General features: G+C 38.1%; 1 protein-coding gene across 2 annotated transcripts; it reads left to right on the forward strand.

Annotated features, from left to right (window-relative positions):
- The first annotated feature begins 725 nt into the window (after nt 1-725).
- Nucleotides 726-17,276, forward strand: CGA (glycoprotein hormones, alpha polypeptide). 2 transcript variants are annotated; one of them, XM_073022596.1, is made up of 5 exons: nt 765-835; nt 10,537-10,724; nt 14,409-14,515; nt 16,306-16,490; nt 16,946-17,276. In XM_073022596.1, exons 3-5 carry the CDS (start codon nt 14,416-14,418, stop codon nt 17,021-17,023), a joined length of 363 nt encoding a protein of 120 aa, XP_072878697.1. In that variant the 5' UTR covers nt 765-835; nt 10,537-10,724; nt 14,409-14,415; the 3' UTR covers nt 17,024-17,276. The 2 variants fall into 2 exon arrangements, with proteins under 2 accessions (XP_008004721.1, XP_072878697.1); XM_008006530.3 differs by lacking the exon at nt 10,537-10,724 and having other exon boundaries at nt 726-835.
- Nucleotides 17,277-17,849: the final 573 nt, after the last annotated feature.

Raw genomic sequence — 17,849 nt, forward strand, 5'->3', positions numbered from 1 at the left:
TTGAAGGGTTATAATCTTTGTGTGCAAAAAAGAAGCCACAGTAGTCTGAAGAGCTGTGCAAGTTTCAGGATGACACTGGGTTGGGAACCTTGGAACTAAGTGTCCCACACCTGGCAAGCCATGACATATACATTTTCTGTTCAGGCAGAAACTGAGCTTTAAAAGTGAAATGAGAAAACAAAACAAAACAAACAAATAAACAAACAAAAAACAGGCATGTATATTGAAAACCATTCAGTCCTTCTTAGAATTGCTTCATACCTTTCTCATGCATCTTTATTAAATTTAGATGCACATTAATTTTAGAAAAGTCTAAATAGGCGTGTGTTTTATTTTTCTGTTTCTAGTGAAATAGTGGTATAAGCCTGGAAATACTCTATATCTATTTTCTGAAATCTGTAGCTCTTGTTTAGGTAAATATCAGGTACTTAGCTAATTAAATGTCTCTTGTTTATGTGAAAGTGTCAAATTTCAGGATGTTATGTGTAAGGCTCAGTAAAATTACGTACAAAATGACAGTGTACTCTCTTTTCATAGGCTGACCTTGTGGTCACCATCACCTGAAAATGGCTCAAAACAAAAATGAATTAAAGGTTGAAACAAGATAAGATCAAATTGACGTCATGGTAATTACACCAAGTACCCTTCAATCATTGGATGGAATTTCTTGTTGATCCCAGGGCTTAGATGCTGGTGGAAACACTCCGCTGGTATAAAAAACAGGTGAGGATTTCATTAACTGCAGTTACTGAGAACTCACAAGACGAAGCTAAAATCCCTCTTCAGAGCCGCAGTCAACTGCGCTGAACACATCCTGCAAAAAGCCCAGAGAAAGGTAATATGAATAAAATAATTTTGGGGGATTTTAATTGAGGAGTAAAATATTTGAGAATATGAGGGAGATTCCAGAGTCTCTGCATACACCTTAATAAGAAGAGAGATACACTTTTACTCATTCTCTTTTCAGCAGTCATGATTGAATTGGGAGGAAGTCTGTAAAATTTGGCTGTGATCATAGGGTAAGATGCTACCTAACAGAAACCAGAAACCCAGTGTCTCCTGCTGGGATGCTTGAGTGCCTGTCAGGATCTAAAAATTTTCCTCAAGAATTATTGGATGTCATTGGAAAGACATTCTTTCAAATAGCTTCCAGGAGCCAGACAGAGGGCAAGCAGACATTATGATATTGTTTTATTATCCATTTTTAAGTGATGTATAACTATATCTTCAAGCTGGCCCATGATAAAGTGGCTCCCTTGTTTGGCTGAATGACCATAGCTTCTCATTATTTTTTGAATAGATGTTCTCATGCAGACTTGAATAGTAGCAGGGAATTTCTTGAACGTCATTGTTTTCATTTTCTTCTTTAATACAATGCTGCAAAAATCAGAGTTGGTAGTATTTCTCTAGCGATTATTCATGAATTTGCAATGATAAGTCACTTGCCCAAGTCTCACTGAGTAGTTCCAATGAGTTTCTGGAAACTTTTTTGCAGCTAACCTTGGCTATCTTTGCATTAACACGAATTGGTGGCTGATTGGGAAACAGAGACTAGAAAATAAAAGAGTTTTTTGTTCCTCCTTATTAGCGTCGAAGAACAGGATATGGGCACGTGTAAAGAACTATGGGCTGACACTATGTGGGTCCCTTAGCAATGCAGAAGCTGCCTTTCATCCCGCAGGAATTTTGTTTCCTAAGCTCTTCAATCTTTTTCCCAGTCAAAAGTCAGATATTTTGCCTTAGAAAAGGAATTATTTAAAGTTTCTGAAAATATCTTTTAAATAATTACTTGACTTAATACCAATTCAATTATTCATAATATTGGTCAACCAAATTGCATGTAATACATTGCTATATTCTTGAATTATTTAAGAAAGACAAGAGCGGTCCTCATTTATAAAGGGTTCATGGTTTTTCATTTTATTTTCAACTTTGGTTTTCTTAATTTTATTATTATTATTTTTTGCAGTAAGAGTCATTGAAATTTTAAGTGAGTCATATTTCTTACCATTTCCTGCTGAAAAGGGTAGCATGTGAGAAAAATGTTAGAAAAGCAATTAATTATGTTCCAGAGCAGATTTTCAGTTTCAGTGTACATTTCTTTTTAATGTGAGACCCAGATTTACATGAAAACTCAAAGTAAGAGCTGGGTAACAGAAATGGCTGACTTAGAAGCTAATGTACATCTTGCTTAAAAACAGATCAAAGTAATCTACTTTCACAAAGAGAACATTTACAGAAGTGAACTTACATTTCTATTGAGAACAGCATGGTTCATAGCACTAAATTTCATTTTTCCAGATTGTGATTCCTAGAGTAGTTTGCTATCAACTTTTGATCTTTGCAAATTCTGGATTTGGTGTATAATGTTACAGCAGTGCCATTGTAATGTTGCACAAAGTAGTCTAGCAATTTCTCGGTTCATCAGGCTTAGAGATAACATTGTAGAAATGATCCAGCATCTTTAATACTCTGTGATTTAAGGTGGGGCACTTAGGCTGAACTAGGGGTAGAATGAATGACAATATTAGAAATCGAATTAGACAACATAACTGAAACAGCATGATTCATGTGTGACTCCAAGTTATAAAGGAGGACATGGATTAATGGTATACTTTCAGGCTATAGGGGTAGTACAAGTGGAAGGACACTATCTTAGGATCAGATTACTTTCCGAGCAACTTTGGCAAATCGTTGAAATTCTCTAATGTGTCGTTTTCTAACATATGACACAGGTGTGAAGAAAACAAAGCAGGTGAATGTATGTGAAAGCTAACGCTGCTGGGCAGGGGGGCTCTCGCCTGAAATTCTAGCGCTTTGGGAGGCAGAGCCGGGGATATCGCATGAGCCCAAGAGTTGAAGATCAGCCTGGACAACATAGAGAAACGCTGTCCCTACAAACAAAACAAAACAAAAACACAAAAACAAAAACCACGCTCAAATTAGCTGGGCTTGCTGGCACACTCCTGTTGTCCCAGTTACCTGGGAGGCTAAGATGGGAGGATCACCCGAGCTTGGGAAGTTGAGACTGTAATGAGCAGTGATTGTGGCACTGCACTCCAGTGTGATCGACAGAGTGAGACCATGTCTCATAAACAAAAAAAAAAAAAAAAAAGAAAGAAAAGAAAGAAAGCCAATGCTTTTTCCCCTTTCCCTGATCCCCTGCTGTTCCCCACTGCAGACAGTCCTCATAGCTTGATCAGTTACAAAATACCTGAACTTGCTCTCTTTTCTTTTCATTTCTTCTTTTCTTTTCCTTTCTCTCTCTCTGTCTCTTTCTTTCTTTCCTCTTCCACTCCTCTCCCCTCCCCTCCCCTCTCCCCTTCCCTCCCCTCCCCTCCCCTCCTCTCTCCTCTTCTCTTCTCTTCTGTCTCTCTCTCTTTTCGAGACAGGGTTTCTCACTGTCTCCCAGGCTGGAGTACAGTGGCTCGATCTCAGCTCACTGCAGCCTCATCCTCCCAGGCTCCAGCGATCCTCCCACCTCAGCTTCCCAAGTAGCTGGGACTACAGGCCCATGCCACCATGCCCAGCTAATTTTTGCATTTTTAATAGATACGGAGTTTCACAATGTTCGCCAGGCTGGTCTTGAACTCCTGGGCTCAAGTGATCCACCTGCCTTGGTCTCCCAAAGCGCTGGGATTACTGGCCTGAGCCAACGGTTATGGCAGAAATGGCTTTTTAAAGACAGTTCTGTAGAAGGTGAAGTCAAATAAATATGTAAAATAAAAAATACATCGGTAAGTTATATTAAACTGGCACACAATAACGTTGCTCTAAAAAAAGATGTCAGCATCTTATTTAGGGATATGTCATCTGAAAACATCATTTAGGAAGCTCATTGTAAAATGTAAAGATTTAAAAGCAGTACAATGAAGTGGTTCAGAGCTAGGAGTTTGGAATTGTAAAGAAACAGTTTAAAATCTTGGCTCTGCCAGTAACTAATTATGTGACCTCGTATAGAGTACTTCATCTCTATAATTTCTTTACAAAAATGAGAATGATACTACACAGGATTGTCATGATGATTGAATGTATTTGTGAGTTCAAGGTGCCCAAATGAATGTCTGGCACACAAGTGCTCAATTAATGGTAGGTATTATTTTTTAAAATATAAGATACTATTGTTACCATATCCAGTATTACAGATACTGTGTTGAATGCTAACCCAATTTTGTATACTTTGTTACATTTCCTGTAATCAGTTAACTTAATATGTGACCCTTAATATAAAGACCCTCCCCACCCAACCTGCCATATGCACAGAGGAGAAAGTAGAGGCAAGATTGTGGTTCTGTATCTCAGACTTTGGAGCAATGTTTGTTATAAGAGAGTGCAGTTGTACCAGTTATTTATTGTGATGCATCAAGTTACCTGAAAACTTAGTGAGTAAAATAACAAATTATTATCTTTCAAAGTTCCGCTGGTGGACTGAGTTCAACTGTGCAGTTCTTAACTCGAGTTTCTGGTTCAGTGCAGTCAGATGGAGGCTGTGGCTGGGGTCATCCGAAAGCTCAGCGGGGCTAGTCATCCAGGGCGGTTTCTTCCCTCAGATGTCTGGTGCCCCAATACTTCTTGGCCTCTTTCTCCCTCTCCATGTGACACTTTTACTCTCTTCATGTGGCTTGGCTTTCCCATCCTGTGGTGGTCTCAGTGTAGGAGCATTTCTTCCATGGCAACTGATTTCTAAGAGATGGAAAGCAGGAACTGCCAGCTCAGTTAAGGGATATACCTACTACTTGCCCAGTGTCACTACTGCTATATTCCTGATCTAAGCAGTCATAGGGCCTACTTAGGTGAAATGGGGTACAAAGATAGACATACCACTGTTTGATGTGGGAGTGACAAGGTCACACTGCAGATAAATGTAGGCTGAGGGGTATTTTTGTGGCCATTTTTGGAAAGTACAATCTGCCATAGCAGTAAACACAGGGGCAACGAACAAGGGGCTTCACTTTGCAGCTCCTCTGCTCTGTTTTATTACAAAGAAAAAAAATCCTTTTAAAGTAAGATGTCAAGATTGATAAATCAATAACCCAGTCCTGTCGACCTTATTATTGAAAAACTTCAGGCAAATTAAATATGGTTCTATGCTATAGTGCCCTTAAATGAGAATTCTGCTTGGTGTGTAAAAAGATGGCATGAAAATAGCTCAAATAAACATAACAAAATATAATCCACAAATTTTTTTTTTTTTTTTTTTTTTTTTTTTTTTTTTTTTTGAGACGGAATCTCGCTCTGTCACCCAGGCTGGAGTGCAGTGGCCGGATCTCAGCTCACTGCAAGCTCTGCCTCCCGGATTTAGCCATTCTCCTGCCTCAGCCTCCCGAGTAGCTGGCACTACAGGCGCCCGCCACTTCGCCCGGCTAGTTTTTTGTATTTTTTAGTAGAGATGGGGTTTCACTGTGTTAGCCAGGATGGTCTCGATCTCCTGACCTCGTGATCCGCCGGTCTCGGCCTCCCAAAGTGCTGGGATTACAGGCTTGAGCCACCGCGCCCGGCCACAAATTTTTAAAGTTGGAAACATTCTTATATTTCTATAACGATGCACCATATAAAACTTTTCTGCACCATATAAAACGTTTTACTTTTTTGAATGATAAATTGACGCTACCCATCGTTTTATTCCTAGTAGTATTTATTATTATAATAATGTTGACTTTTAAAATTAGGTACTTTTAAACAACAAACACATGTAATTCTCATTTAAAACAATAATTTATGGTGCGTGGAGTTTATCCTATCAAAACTTCTCATTGATTTTTGCAATGTAGATTTAGCATGCACAGGACTTAAAAAATGCTGATGTGCTAGAAAAAACAGAAAGGTAATGAAAAAAGCGAGATTTTAATTCCATAATTGTGTTAGCATTGTAAAGCATATTTAAATAACAGTTAAAATAGAATAAATACATCTATTATAAGTCCCTTAAATTTAGTCAATTAAGAAGCTTCTCAAAATGTGATTATTTTAAGAATGGACATAAAATAATTGATATTGTTTTCACAATTCTATGAGCCCTTCAACTTTCTTCTAAATACTGCTCAATCCTTGTATTTACCTTTAAAATAAATATCGTAAAGGTCATCATTTTTTCTATTATCCTTTTTTTTTTTTTTTTTTTTTTTTTTTTGAGATGGAGTTTCGCTCTTGTTGCCCAGGCTGGAGTGCAATGGCGCCATCTTGGCTCACCACAATCTCCACCTTCCTGGGTTCAAGCAATTCTCCTACCTCAGCCTCCCTGCAAACCTCAGCTGGGATTACAGGCATGTGCCACCACGTCCGGCTAATGTTGTATTTTAGTAGAGACAGGGTTTCTCCATGTTGATCTGGCTGGTCTCGAACTCCCAACTTCAGGTAATCCACCTGCCTCGGCCTCCCAAAGTACTGGGATTATAGGCGTGAGCCACCTCACCTGGCCTTTTCACTTCTTTTCTCTCCCTTTTATCTGGAAAACAAGTTGACTCCCTTTAAAAATTTTGAGAAGCACAAACATTATTGAGTGACTGATAAATAGAAATGTGTAAAATAATATAACTATGCTGTGTGCCTTCACTTGGCCTTATTTTCCTCTGAATACTAGGGCACTTTGTGGATCCTCTCTTTGCTACCTGCTGGGGAAATTACATGGACTGAATACATGAAGCTCCTGCATGAATGTCAAAATAATAAAATATACCTTAACTACTCTGATTTTTTTTTTTTCATCAAGTACATGTTTTTATTCCCATTAATTTTTCCTCTGTCTATTTTCTTGTCCCTGGCCTACCACAAGGCTCCATGTCTACAAATACTTTTATTATAGCAGTTGTCACTTCAGCTCATTTGCTTTTGTACTGGAGCCCTCGTTGTACCCTGAGATCCTCAGATGACAGGACATTTAGTCATATTTGTACCACACATTCTTTTTTTTTTTTTTTTTGACAGAGTCTTGCTTTGTCACCCAGGTTGGAGTGCAGTGGCATGATCTAGGCTCACTGCAATCTCTGCCTACTGGGTTCAAACCATTCTGCTGCCTCAGCCTCCTGAGTAGCTGGGACTACAGGCATGTGCCATGCCTAGCTAATTTTTGTATTTTTAGTAGAGATGGGTTTTCATCATGTTGGCCAGGCTGGTCTCGAACTCTGACCTCAAGTGATCCACTCACCTCAGCTTCCCAAAGTGCTAGTGACCATGCCTGACTTGTATCACCAGTTCCTGGTGATACAATTCTTGACACAGTTCCTGGCACACAGCAGGTACTTATTTAAAGTTTTAAAATCTTCCAAGCATTCAATTTGGAGCTTACATTTTGCACTTTATGACATTTGAACTCCTACCAAATTATCTAAAACTCATCTTTTAATAAGATACACAATAATTATCTGTATCAAAGAATGTATGAATCAGACTGTAGGGGTATTAACCAGTCTCTCCTCTTCCCTTCAATCTTTCAGCCATTCCTTGCCTCCACCGTTGGAGAAAATTATCAGCTAACATGTTAATAGGTCTCAAGATCACGCTAGTGTCTGGGAGCACTGTTTGGGCATTTTTTGAGAGGAAGTGGGAAGCTGGCGGATCATTGAGGTTGGGGGTGTGATGCATGTATCATGAAAGACACTGCTGCCTTGGGGCTCACAAGATGTTATAAGAATAAGATAAAAACCCACTTCCTGGAGCCAGGGCATATGAGGAAAGAAAATCTGTAGCCAGGTAGCCAGTTTCACTCCAGGCTGAGTTTCCTAACCACTGACCTGAGGCTCTTTAGAGACAGAGGTGGTCATTTGGCAGAAGGTAGAGGTGAGCAGGCAGAGCTCCAGGGACTGCTCTGTGGAAGTCGGTGGCATGCAGTCTAAACATCCATTTTCCTTTGAGACTTTCCACCTTCAAATCTTTCGTTAAAGCTAAACTATTGTTATCGTCTCTGGACCACGCCAGATGCTACACTTAAAGGCTTATCCTCTGTTTAATAAACAATGGCTGAACCCCTGTCTCATGCTAGGCAATGCGCTGGGGCTTCAGAGCTTTACCTTCTTTGGGCTTCCTTTCATTAGTTATCATTCACTGAAGGCAGGCTATGTTGCCTCTGCTTGGTAGTTAGCAGGATTAGATGGGGCAAAGAGGTGAAACCTTAGGTTAACCCTCTAGAAGTCAGTTAGATTTAATCTGTTTGACTAACACAAAATTATGCCTCTAATCCTAGCCTAGTCATCTCAAGAATGTGTTATGAGTCATTTGAGCTTCCTGGTGTAGAGAGTGTAGATTAGTCACCATTAGAAAAACCACAACCTCACCACTCTCTGGTAGTGGGGAGCAATGGCAACATGTTTGCAAGCAAAAGGCCAGGGTGTTACATTGTTTCAAGCACTTGTAACCTTCTTGCAACCATTATTAATGTATACATAGGGATGTGTATGTATGTGTATGTGTGTGATACTTGGCGTGTCAAGATATATATTGGTGTATGTATGGATTTAATGTATGTATATGGCTTGTATGGCACACTGGTAGAGTGTTTACCTATTTCATAAATCATTTAATACATTAATTATATATAATCACAATGAATAATATTGTACAAACATATGTTAAATAATAATGGTAAGTTATGGTAATAATATCCTTTTATACTTTTAAGAATGCTATTGGGCCGGGTAAGAGGGCTCGCACCTGTAATCCCAGCACTTTGAAAGGCTGAGGCGGGCAGATTGCTGAAGCCCAGGAGTTTGAGATCAGCCTGGGCAACATAGTGAAACCCTGTCTCTATAAAAAATACAAAAAAATTAGCAGGATGTGGTGATGGGTGCCTGTAGTTCCAGCTACTTGGGAGGCTGAGATGGGAGGATCACTTGATCCCGGGAGGACAAGGTTGCAGTGAGCCATGACTGCACCACTGTCCTTCAGCCTGGGAGACAGAGAGAGACCCTGTCTCAAAGAAAAAAACAAAACGGAACAAAACAAAACAAAACAAAACAAAAACCAAAAAACCCTCAAACAATAACAACAACAACAACAACAAAAAAAACAAAACCAAAACAAACAGTATTGTAGAGGAGCCAGAGATCACCTCCAACCCCCTTTTAGCTCTTAGTTGGCTCTTCAGCTGGATCTGGGAGCCAAATTGTCTCTTACATTAATAAGAGAGAAATACGCAAATTTTATTCATTTTACCTGTACATGGAGATCTTCACAAGAGAGTGAAGTCTGAGGAAGTGGCCAAAGCAAGATGCTTTTATACTTTTTAGACAAGTGACAAATTTGAGAAGAAATGACAATACAAAGAAAATCTGGCAGCTGGACATGGTGATTCAGGCTTGTAATCCCAGCACTTTGCGAAGCCAAGACGGGCAGATCGCTTGAGGTCAGGAGTTTGAGATCAGCCTGGCCAACATGGTGAAACCCCCTCTGTACTAAAAATACAAAAATTAGCTGGGCGTGGTGGCTCGCACCTGCAATCCCAGCTACTCTGGAGGCTGAGGCAGGAGACTTGCTTGAACCTGGGAGGTAGAGGTTGCAGTGAGTCGAGATTGTGTCACTGCACTTCAGCCTGGGTGACAGCGAGATTCCATCTCAAAAAAAGAAAGAAAGAAAATCTGGCTGGGGCAGTGAATTCCTAGGGGAGTCACTAAGAGCTATGTGAGGAGGAGGTGTAAAACAGGTGGAAGATAAGGGTTACTTCATTGAGCATTTTTATTCTGGGTCATTGTAGCCTCTATTTCCAAGTCTCTGGTGATAAGGGCTATTTTCTCACCCTGGCACGGAGAGGGTGCCCCTCCCAGAGGAATTATCATTGCTTGCTGCATGCAGAAAGCAACAGGTTCAGCTCATTCTTTCTGCAACTAACATTTCAGCAATGTTTTCAACTCAAAATAATCAATATACCAATCTGGTGTATTTTGGAATAGCGCATCCCTCACTCCTTCACTATCTTTTCCTCACAGAGTCACATTATTTCAAGAATCTAAATTGTTTAACATGAACTAAGAGACACCAGTTTAAACCCTGAAGCTATTATGTGTTTTTTATTAATGGTTTCTTTTGAATTTTTATGACTTTCATATCTTAGCATAAAATGGTTGCTCCCTGTGACGTATGTAACATTTATAGATTCACCTATTAGCCAGCTACAATTTTATAGCTGAACATACTCTCTCTAATGAAATTACATGAAAATATTTTATTTTACTGAACATCTATTCTAAGTTGTCATTCAAGATTATCTTGTTCTTTAGTGTGAATGACAACTCTATATTAGCAGTTTTTGGTTGATACTATTGTCAGTGTTCTAAAGTCCCAATTCCACATAACTGTATTGATCATTTACTCTGTACAAGGCCTTGTGCTAGGGTAACGGTTGATTAGAGGGGCATAGTTTCTATCTTGAAGAAGCTTTCTCAGGCCAAGCACAGTGGCTCACACCTGCAATTTCAGCACTTTGGGAGGGTGAGGCAGGAGGATTGCTTGAGCTCGGGAGTTCCAGATTGGCCTAGACAACATAGTGAGATGCCCATTTCTTTTCTTTCTTTCTTTCTTTCTTTTTTTTTTTTTTTTTTGAGACAGGGTCTCTCTCTGTTGCCCAGGGTACGGTGCAGTGGCACAATCTCTGCTCACTGCAGCTTCCGCTTCTCGAGACCCCATTTCTAATTTAAATAAAAAGAAAGAAGCTTTCTTTGTGGATGAAGAGATAGACGTGTACATAACCAGCTAGACTGTGGGGCATCATCTAAGAATTATAAGCTAAGTGACAGGTGAGTGCAGTGGAGGAAGATATTTATTTTGTCTTTGGGGTTGGGTGAAAACTTCACAGTGAATCTGGCAGTTGAGCAGCTCCTTAAAAGACTCTGAAGTAGATGAACTGCAAAGGGAGAGAGAGAACGCCAAGTTGAGAAAACTCACATTTTCTTGGACTCATATTATCTTGATGTGGTGGTTGATGGGATATAAGTTAAGGGTATGCTGATGTGTATTGCAGATTAGTCTGAGGTTTCATTTACAGGGCCTATGAAGTTTGGAAAATACTCATGCGGAATATCAAAAGAGGCTGAGATTAGCAAATCTGACTTTAGAGTGAGCATATTTTTGCAAAATAGCATAAATCCCAGCAGAATTTATTTTTTCCCTCTGATTCTTAATATTTTCTTTCAAATTTTAAAACAGAAAAACTTGAGGGTGATTAGGATGATAAAAAGATTTATTAAAATGCTTTCAAAATCACCTAGACTTTGAAGGTTATTCTGTTTTTACTTGGTTATTGTCATCTCTTTTCAAAATAAAGGCAAAGAAAGATAACAGTTTCTGCTACAGCAATAGTGATTTTTGTTTCACTTTTTCAACCTTCTCTTTATTATAAAGGCAATTCTAAAATGCACATTGACTTCATGCTTTCACATTCTGCAATCTTATTGTAAATGTTTCTCCTCTGAATTAATTCTGATATAATTGTTCACTGCATAATGGCTGAATTTTCATAACATATGAGCTGCAATATTAAGGCACAAAGATGATACTAGTTTAAAAAGGAAATTAGTTTTAATTCTGAAAATTTCCTTATGGCTTTGTGTATTCTCAAACTCTGTGACCTCAGAACCTGTTTACACTCTTAAAAATTATTGAAGAGCCCAGGCCGAGCGTGGTGGCTCATGCCTGTAATCCCAGCACGTCGGGAGGCCAAGGCAGGTGGATCACAAGGTCAGGAGTTCAAGACCAGTCTGGCCAATATGATGAAATCCCATCTCTACTAAAAATACAAAAAAAAAAAAAAAATTATCCGGGTGTCGTGGCGCGTGCGTGTAGTCCCAGCTACTTGGGATGCTGAGGCAGGAGAATTGCTTGAACCCAGGAGGCGGAGGTTGCAGTGAGCCGAGATTGCATGACTGCATTCCATCCTGAGCAATAGAGGGAGACTCCATCTCAAAAAACAAAACAAAACAAAAACATTATTGAAGAGCCCAAAGAGCTTCTATTCATGAGGTTATAACCATCAATATTTAATAGCTTAGTGATTGTGTTAAAGTTTAAAAATATTTATTCATTTAGAAAAATCCATCATATGTTAACAAAAATAACATGTATTTATTTTTTTAAATGACAATTTTCAAGAAAAAAATTTATTGATACGAGTGGCATTGTTTTACACTTTTGCAAAGCTGTTCGTTGTCTAGCCTAACAGAACACAGCTAAATTCTCATGTGCTTCTTCATTCAATCTGTTGTAAAATTACATGTCATTTAGCCTCTAGAAAATTTCTCTGAACACCCAAGAGGATGAAGAGGAAAAAAAGACAAACAACATTTTAGTATTATTTTGAAAATCATTTCAACCTCACAGATCCACTGAAAATCTTTGGGGTTCCCAGATCACACTTTGAGAGCCACTAACTTAGAATAATATTTATTCAGTGTTAATTATGTATGAAGATAAATAGAAATCAAAATTACTTACATATATATCTATATCTATCTATCTATCTATCTATCTATCTATCTATCTATCTATCTATATCTCAGGTAGAAATAATGACATACATTTGTTTTAGCCTTCATACTTACACAATCTGAATTTCTATACAGGTTGAGTGTCCTTTATCTGAAATGCTGAGGATGAAAGGTGTTTTAGATTTTAAACTTTTTTTGGATTTTGGAATATTTGCATATACATAGTGAGATATCTTGGGGATAAGACCCATGTCTAAACATAAAAATCATTTGTTTTGTATATACATAGCCCGAAGGTAATTTTATACACTATTTTGAATATTTTGTGCATAAACAAAGTTTCTGTTAAGTATTTATATGTGGAACTTTCCACTTGTGTTATCATGTTGGTGCTCAAAATGTTTCAGATTGTGGGCCATTTCAGATTTCAAATGTTCAGAATAGAAATACTCAACATGTATTATAAACTTAGTTCTGCTGTCTGACAAATTATTCCTAAGAAGTGTTATGGATTAATATAAACATCTAGCAGAAACTCAGCCCTATTATGTCAGTCTACACAAAAAATAACTAAAAGTTTTGACTCATATGTACCTTTAAACCTCATTCTGAATTTTTTTAAAAAAAACTTTTATTTTGAATAATTGCAGATTTAGAGGAAGTTGCAAAAAAATGTACAGAGAAGTCCTGTATACCCTTCAGCTTGTTCCCTCATTGATAATTATCTCGTATAACTATAGTACAATGTGAATATTAGAGAACTGACATTGCTGCCACCTATACAGCTTATTCAGATTTAAGACACACACACACACACACACACACACACAATACTAGTGCCCTGTTATGCAGTTTTATCCCATGTGTAGATTACTGTGACTAACATCCCTATCAACATGCAGCTGTCCCATCACCACAGCTCCCTTGTGCTATATCCCTTTAGAGCCACACTCACCCTTATACACTTCTTTCCCAGTGTTCACTCCTTGAAACCATTAATCTATTCTCTATCTCTATAATTTTATCTCCACAGTGTTATATAGATGGAATCATACAGTATTCAGCTTTCATTCAGCATAATTCTCTCGAGATCCATTCAAGTTGCTGTGTGTATCAATAGTGTGTTCATTTTTTTTTTTGTTGCTGGACAGTATTCCATGGTATGACTATACCATCATTTGTAAAACCATTCTCCTGCTGATGGGCATTTGAAATATTTCCAGTTTTTTGGCTACTTTAAACAAAGTTTCTGTGAATATTTATATATAAGTTTTGTGTGAACATAGTCTTCCGTTCTCTGAGATAAATGCCCAAAAGTGCAACTGTTGGGGCATATGGTAAGTACATGTTTTGTTGTATCAGAAACTGCCAAACTATTTCCCAGAGTGGCTGTACCATTTTATATTCCCACCAGCAATGCCTGAGTTATCTTGGTTCTCTGCATCCATGCCAGTATTTGGTGTTATTTTTTATTTTAGCCATTCTGATAGATGTGTAATATGTCATTGTAGTTTTAATTTGCATTTCCTTAATGGCTGACAATGTTGAATACTTTGTGTTTATCCTCCATCAAATGATTGTATATTTTATATCTCATATATAAGTTTATAAATATTTTCTTAGGTATTATCTAGTTTAAGTTCCATGTTTTACAAATAAGGACATTGAGGCTTTGTAACAGGATGACAGAGAATTTAAAATTTAAATTCTGAAATTTAAATTTTAAAGAATTTAAGAAGAGAATTTATTGTAATTATTATTAAACCAATTTCTAGAAGTTAATGTGAGAAATGGGAAGATTCAGTTATCTATCTCTTTCTTAAGGAGAAATTAAAAAAAATTTACATGGTTTTAGTATATGTTGGGAGCTAAAAGCAGAGAGGTCAAGACACTGATGATTATTATTAGTAGTAATGTTGAAACTACTGGGTGTTGTTGTGGCTGGTAAGCCAATTTTAAATTAACTGTTTTTTTTTTTTTTTTCCATGTCTGTTGCAGGAGCGCCATGGATTACTACAGAAAATATGCAGCTGTCATTCTGGTCACATTGTCGGTGTTTCTGCATATTCTCCATTCCTTTCCTGATGGAGAGTTTACAATGCAAGGTGTGTGACCAAGCTTGTGGTTTGAGTATTAAGGACAACACACATTTCTAGATGTACATCAATAACTCCATTAATTACATTTCTACCTCCTTTTCAAAAGTAATAAACCTTTGCTGCTGGATTCATATCTAGGCTCTTGTAGATTGTGAACATAAAATTAAATTAGGTTCAGAAAATGTGCAGTGAAAACGATATCTTACACAACCATTTATGTAGCAGCCTATGCATTTTCATCTGAAATAGATTCCTTTTTATTCTTTATTTGAGTCTTACAAGAAGAAAACCCTCCTTATTCAGTTAGCTCAGTTAATTTTTACATTTCTGCCAGAAGATTTGAGATTTTAACATTGCCTTTGGAGATGAATTTTCACATCAGTTAATAAGTGAGAAAAGCAAAACCATTTTATACAGTAAATTTGTTTTGCTGTATTGTCTGAAAAATCTCATATAGTAGCTGATATAATTCCTTCTGCTTTGAAATTTGTGAGCTACTATTGGTTATGGTTTTTCTCTAGATAAGTGGTAATATTTTAATCCAGGTCCCAAGTGCAGGCATCTGATCTAATATCAGTCTCTCTGCACTCACCAGACTTTCTTAATTCTGACATATTTCTCTCTGTCAATATTTGGAGTTAGTGTGGGAAAAACAATAGCAGATTCTAAAGGGAAAAATATTCTTCCTCTGTGCAAAATTCTCTTTTCAGATGAACGTGATGTTTTCATCTGACAAGTTTTGTGTTTCCTCTAGGCATACTGTTAGCATTGAGATAGAGAATCTATGCTTGAAGAAAGACTCTAACTGAGATTTTCTATGCATATCTGTGAAAATGTTTGTTTTTAAATTTTATTTCTCATGAACATTAATCAGTATAAATATTAAATAGATATTATAGTTGAAGATTAACATATAACCAAAAAGCACTTACTTAGTTTCCTTTCATTTTTGATGGAAAAATAATATTCACTATCCCATCATAAGGAAACATTCGTAGTTTCTTTCCTTTGTTGCCTTGCCTTGCCTTGCCTTGCCTTGCCTTGCCTTGCCTTGCTTTGCCGTGCTGTGCCTTGCCTTGCTGTGCTGTGCCGTGCCTTGCCTTGCCTTACCTTGCCTTGCCTTACCTTGCCTTTTCTTTTAGGACAGAGTCTCACTCTGTCGCCCAGGCTGGAGTGCAATGGCCTGATCTCAGCTTACTGCAACCTCCGCCTCCCAGGTTCTAGCGATTCTCCTGCCTTAGCTTTCTGAGTAGCTGGTATTACAGGCGCCTGCCACCATGCCCAGCTAAATTTTTGTATTTTTAGTAGAGATGGGGTTTCACCATGTTGGCCAGGCTGGTCTTGAATTCCTGACCTCTGGTGATCCACCCGCCTCAGCCTCCAAAGTTCCAGGATTATAGGCGTGAGCCACCGCATTTTTTCTTATTTATTTTTTTTGAATCAGGGTCTCACTTTGTCACCCAGGCTGGAGTACAGTGACACGATCTCGGCTCACTGCAGCCTCGACCTCCCAGCTTCAAGAAATTCTTCTGCCCCAGACCGCCAAGTAGCTGGGACTACAGGTGCGCACCATCATGTCTGGCTATTTTTTTTTTTTTTTTGTATTTTTTTATAGAGACAGGGTTTCACCATGTTGCCCATGCTGCTCTCGAACTCCTGAGCTCAAGCAATTCCATTTCGGTCTCCCAAAGTGCTAGGATTACAGGCGTGAGCTACTGTGCTGGCCTCATAGATTCTTTCTGAATCTTTTTTGGATTATTTTACTCTGCCTTTTTTTTTTTTTTTTTTTCTGATAGATTGCCCAGAATGCAAGCCAAAGGAAAACAAATACTTCTCCAAGCCGGGTGCCCCAATATATCAGTGTATGGGCTGCTGCTTCTCTAGAGCATATCCCACTCCGGCAAGGTCCAAGAAGACGATGTTGGTCCAAAAAAACATCACCTCAGAGTCCACTTGCTGTGTAGCTAAATCATTGACCAGGGTAAGAACCTCAAGAGCCCCAGAAGTTTTCCAACAGCCCAATCAGAGAAATGTTCATAGAGCCCACCCATGGGATGTAATGCCAAAGGTGTCTAATGACCCAGCCTCTGTCGAGCATTTGTACAGGTGGGGAACACATTTCTACCCATTAATTAAAAGAGTCAATTGTCTTGTGGGTATAGGCTGGATTTATTCAGAGTGAGGAGAATAGGGGTAGAGGTGACAAGGGGCAGGTTGGGAGAAAAGTACAGCTTACTCATGCTAAAAATATCTCCTAAAAAGGAGACTGTGCAAATGTAGTATGCATCTATTTATTTCAGCAGAATGCAGACAATTTTATTTAGTATTCTTCAATTTTGCCTCTATGTATGTATGTATGTATGCATGTATGTATGTATGTATGTATCTATCTATCTATCATCTAATCTATGATATGTTTTTTTCCTTCCCCTTTAGGTCATGGTACTGGGGAGTGTCAGAGTGGAGAACCACACGCAGTGCCACTGCAGTACTTGTTATTATCACAAATTTTAAATGTTTTGCCAAGTGCTGTTTTGATGACTGCTGATTTTCTGGAATGGAAAATTAAGTTGTTCAGTGTTTATGGCTTTGTGAGATAAAACTCTCGTTTTCCCTACCATACCACTTTGACACGCTTCAAGGATATACTGCAGCTTTATTGCCTTCCTCCTTATCCTACAGTACAATCAGTAGTCTCGTTCTTTTCATTTGGAGTGAATACAGCATTTAGCTTGTTCCACTGCAAATAAAGTCTTTTAAATCATCATTCAATGACTGAATTATCATTTTTCTTCAAAGTAAAGCCAATAGCTTTTGACAGCATTAATGGAAGAGAGTGGGCCATTGGGTGAGTTGGGGCCCCATGTGTTTGGTGACTTGACAGTTACCAAATGGTTTGGCGAGCCTTGCTGTTACCACACCTTCTAGTAGCATGTGAGTCCTTTCAGCCAGTGGGCTACTTACAAGACATTTGTTAGGGCAAGAGAAGAAAATATGAGAACTTCTATTTATATTCATTTTATATAATTTTATATATTATATTCATTTTTATATCTTTAAATTTCCATTTTGATGGATTTTATAAAAGCACAGATACATTAGTATAGTAATACATGTATACAATTTATAAATAAATAATTATCCATATATTGGGAACGTTTGATCAGAAACTTTTTACTGTTAGAAGGGTACAATAAAAAACAAACAAAAGAAAAATGGAGAACCCTCCTCCAGGGTTTGGGAAAGACAAAATCACTCCCAGACTGAAGTTTCTATTTACTTGCTTTGTGCCTGACTAAAAAACGCTCATCTTGTTTGTCCCTGGCAGCAAGGCTATAAC

This window comes from Chlorocebus sabaeus, chromosome 13 (assembly GCF_047675955.1).
Source record: "Chlorocebus sabaeus isolate Y175 chromosome 13, mChlSab1.0.hap1, whole genome shotgun sequence".
Taxonomy (NCBI): domain Eukaryota; kingdom Metazoa; phylum Chordata; class Mammalia; order Primates; family Cercopithecidae; genus Chlorocebus; species Chlorocebus sabaeus.

What these genes read in the sequence shown, in the direction of transcription:
- CGA (XM_008006530.3), top strand. Translation starts at nt 14,416, where the DNA reads ATGGATTACTACAGAAAATATGCAGCTGTCATTCTGGTCACATTGTCG. An exon ending in TGGAGAGTTTACAATGCAAG is followed by an intron (nt 14,516 to 16,305) that starts GTGTGTGACCAA and finishes TTTTTCTGATAG; the next exon opens with ATTGCCCAGAATGCAAGCCA. An exon ending in TAGCTAAATCATTGACCAGG is followed by an intron (nt 16,491 to 16,945) that starts GTAAGAACCTCA and finishes CTTCCCCTTTAG; the next exon opens with GTCATGGTACTGGGGAGTGT.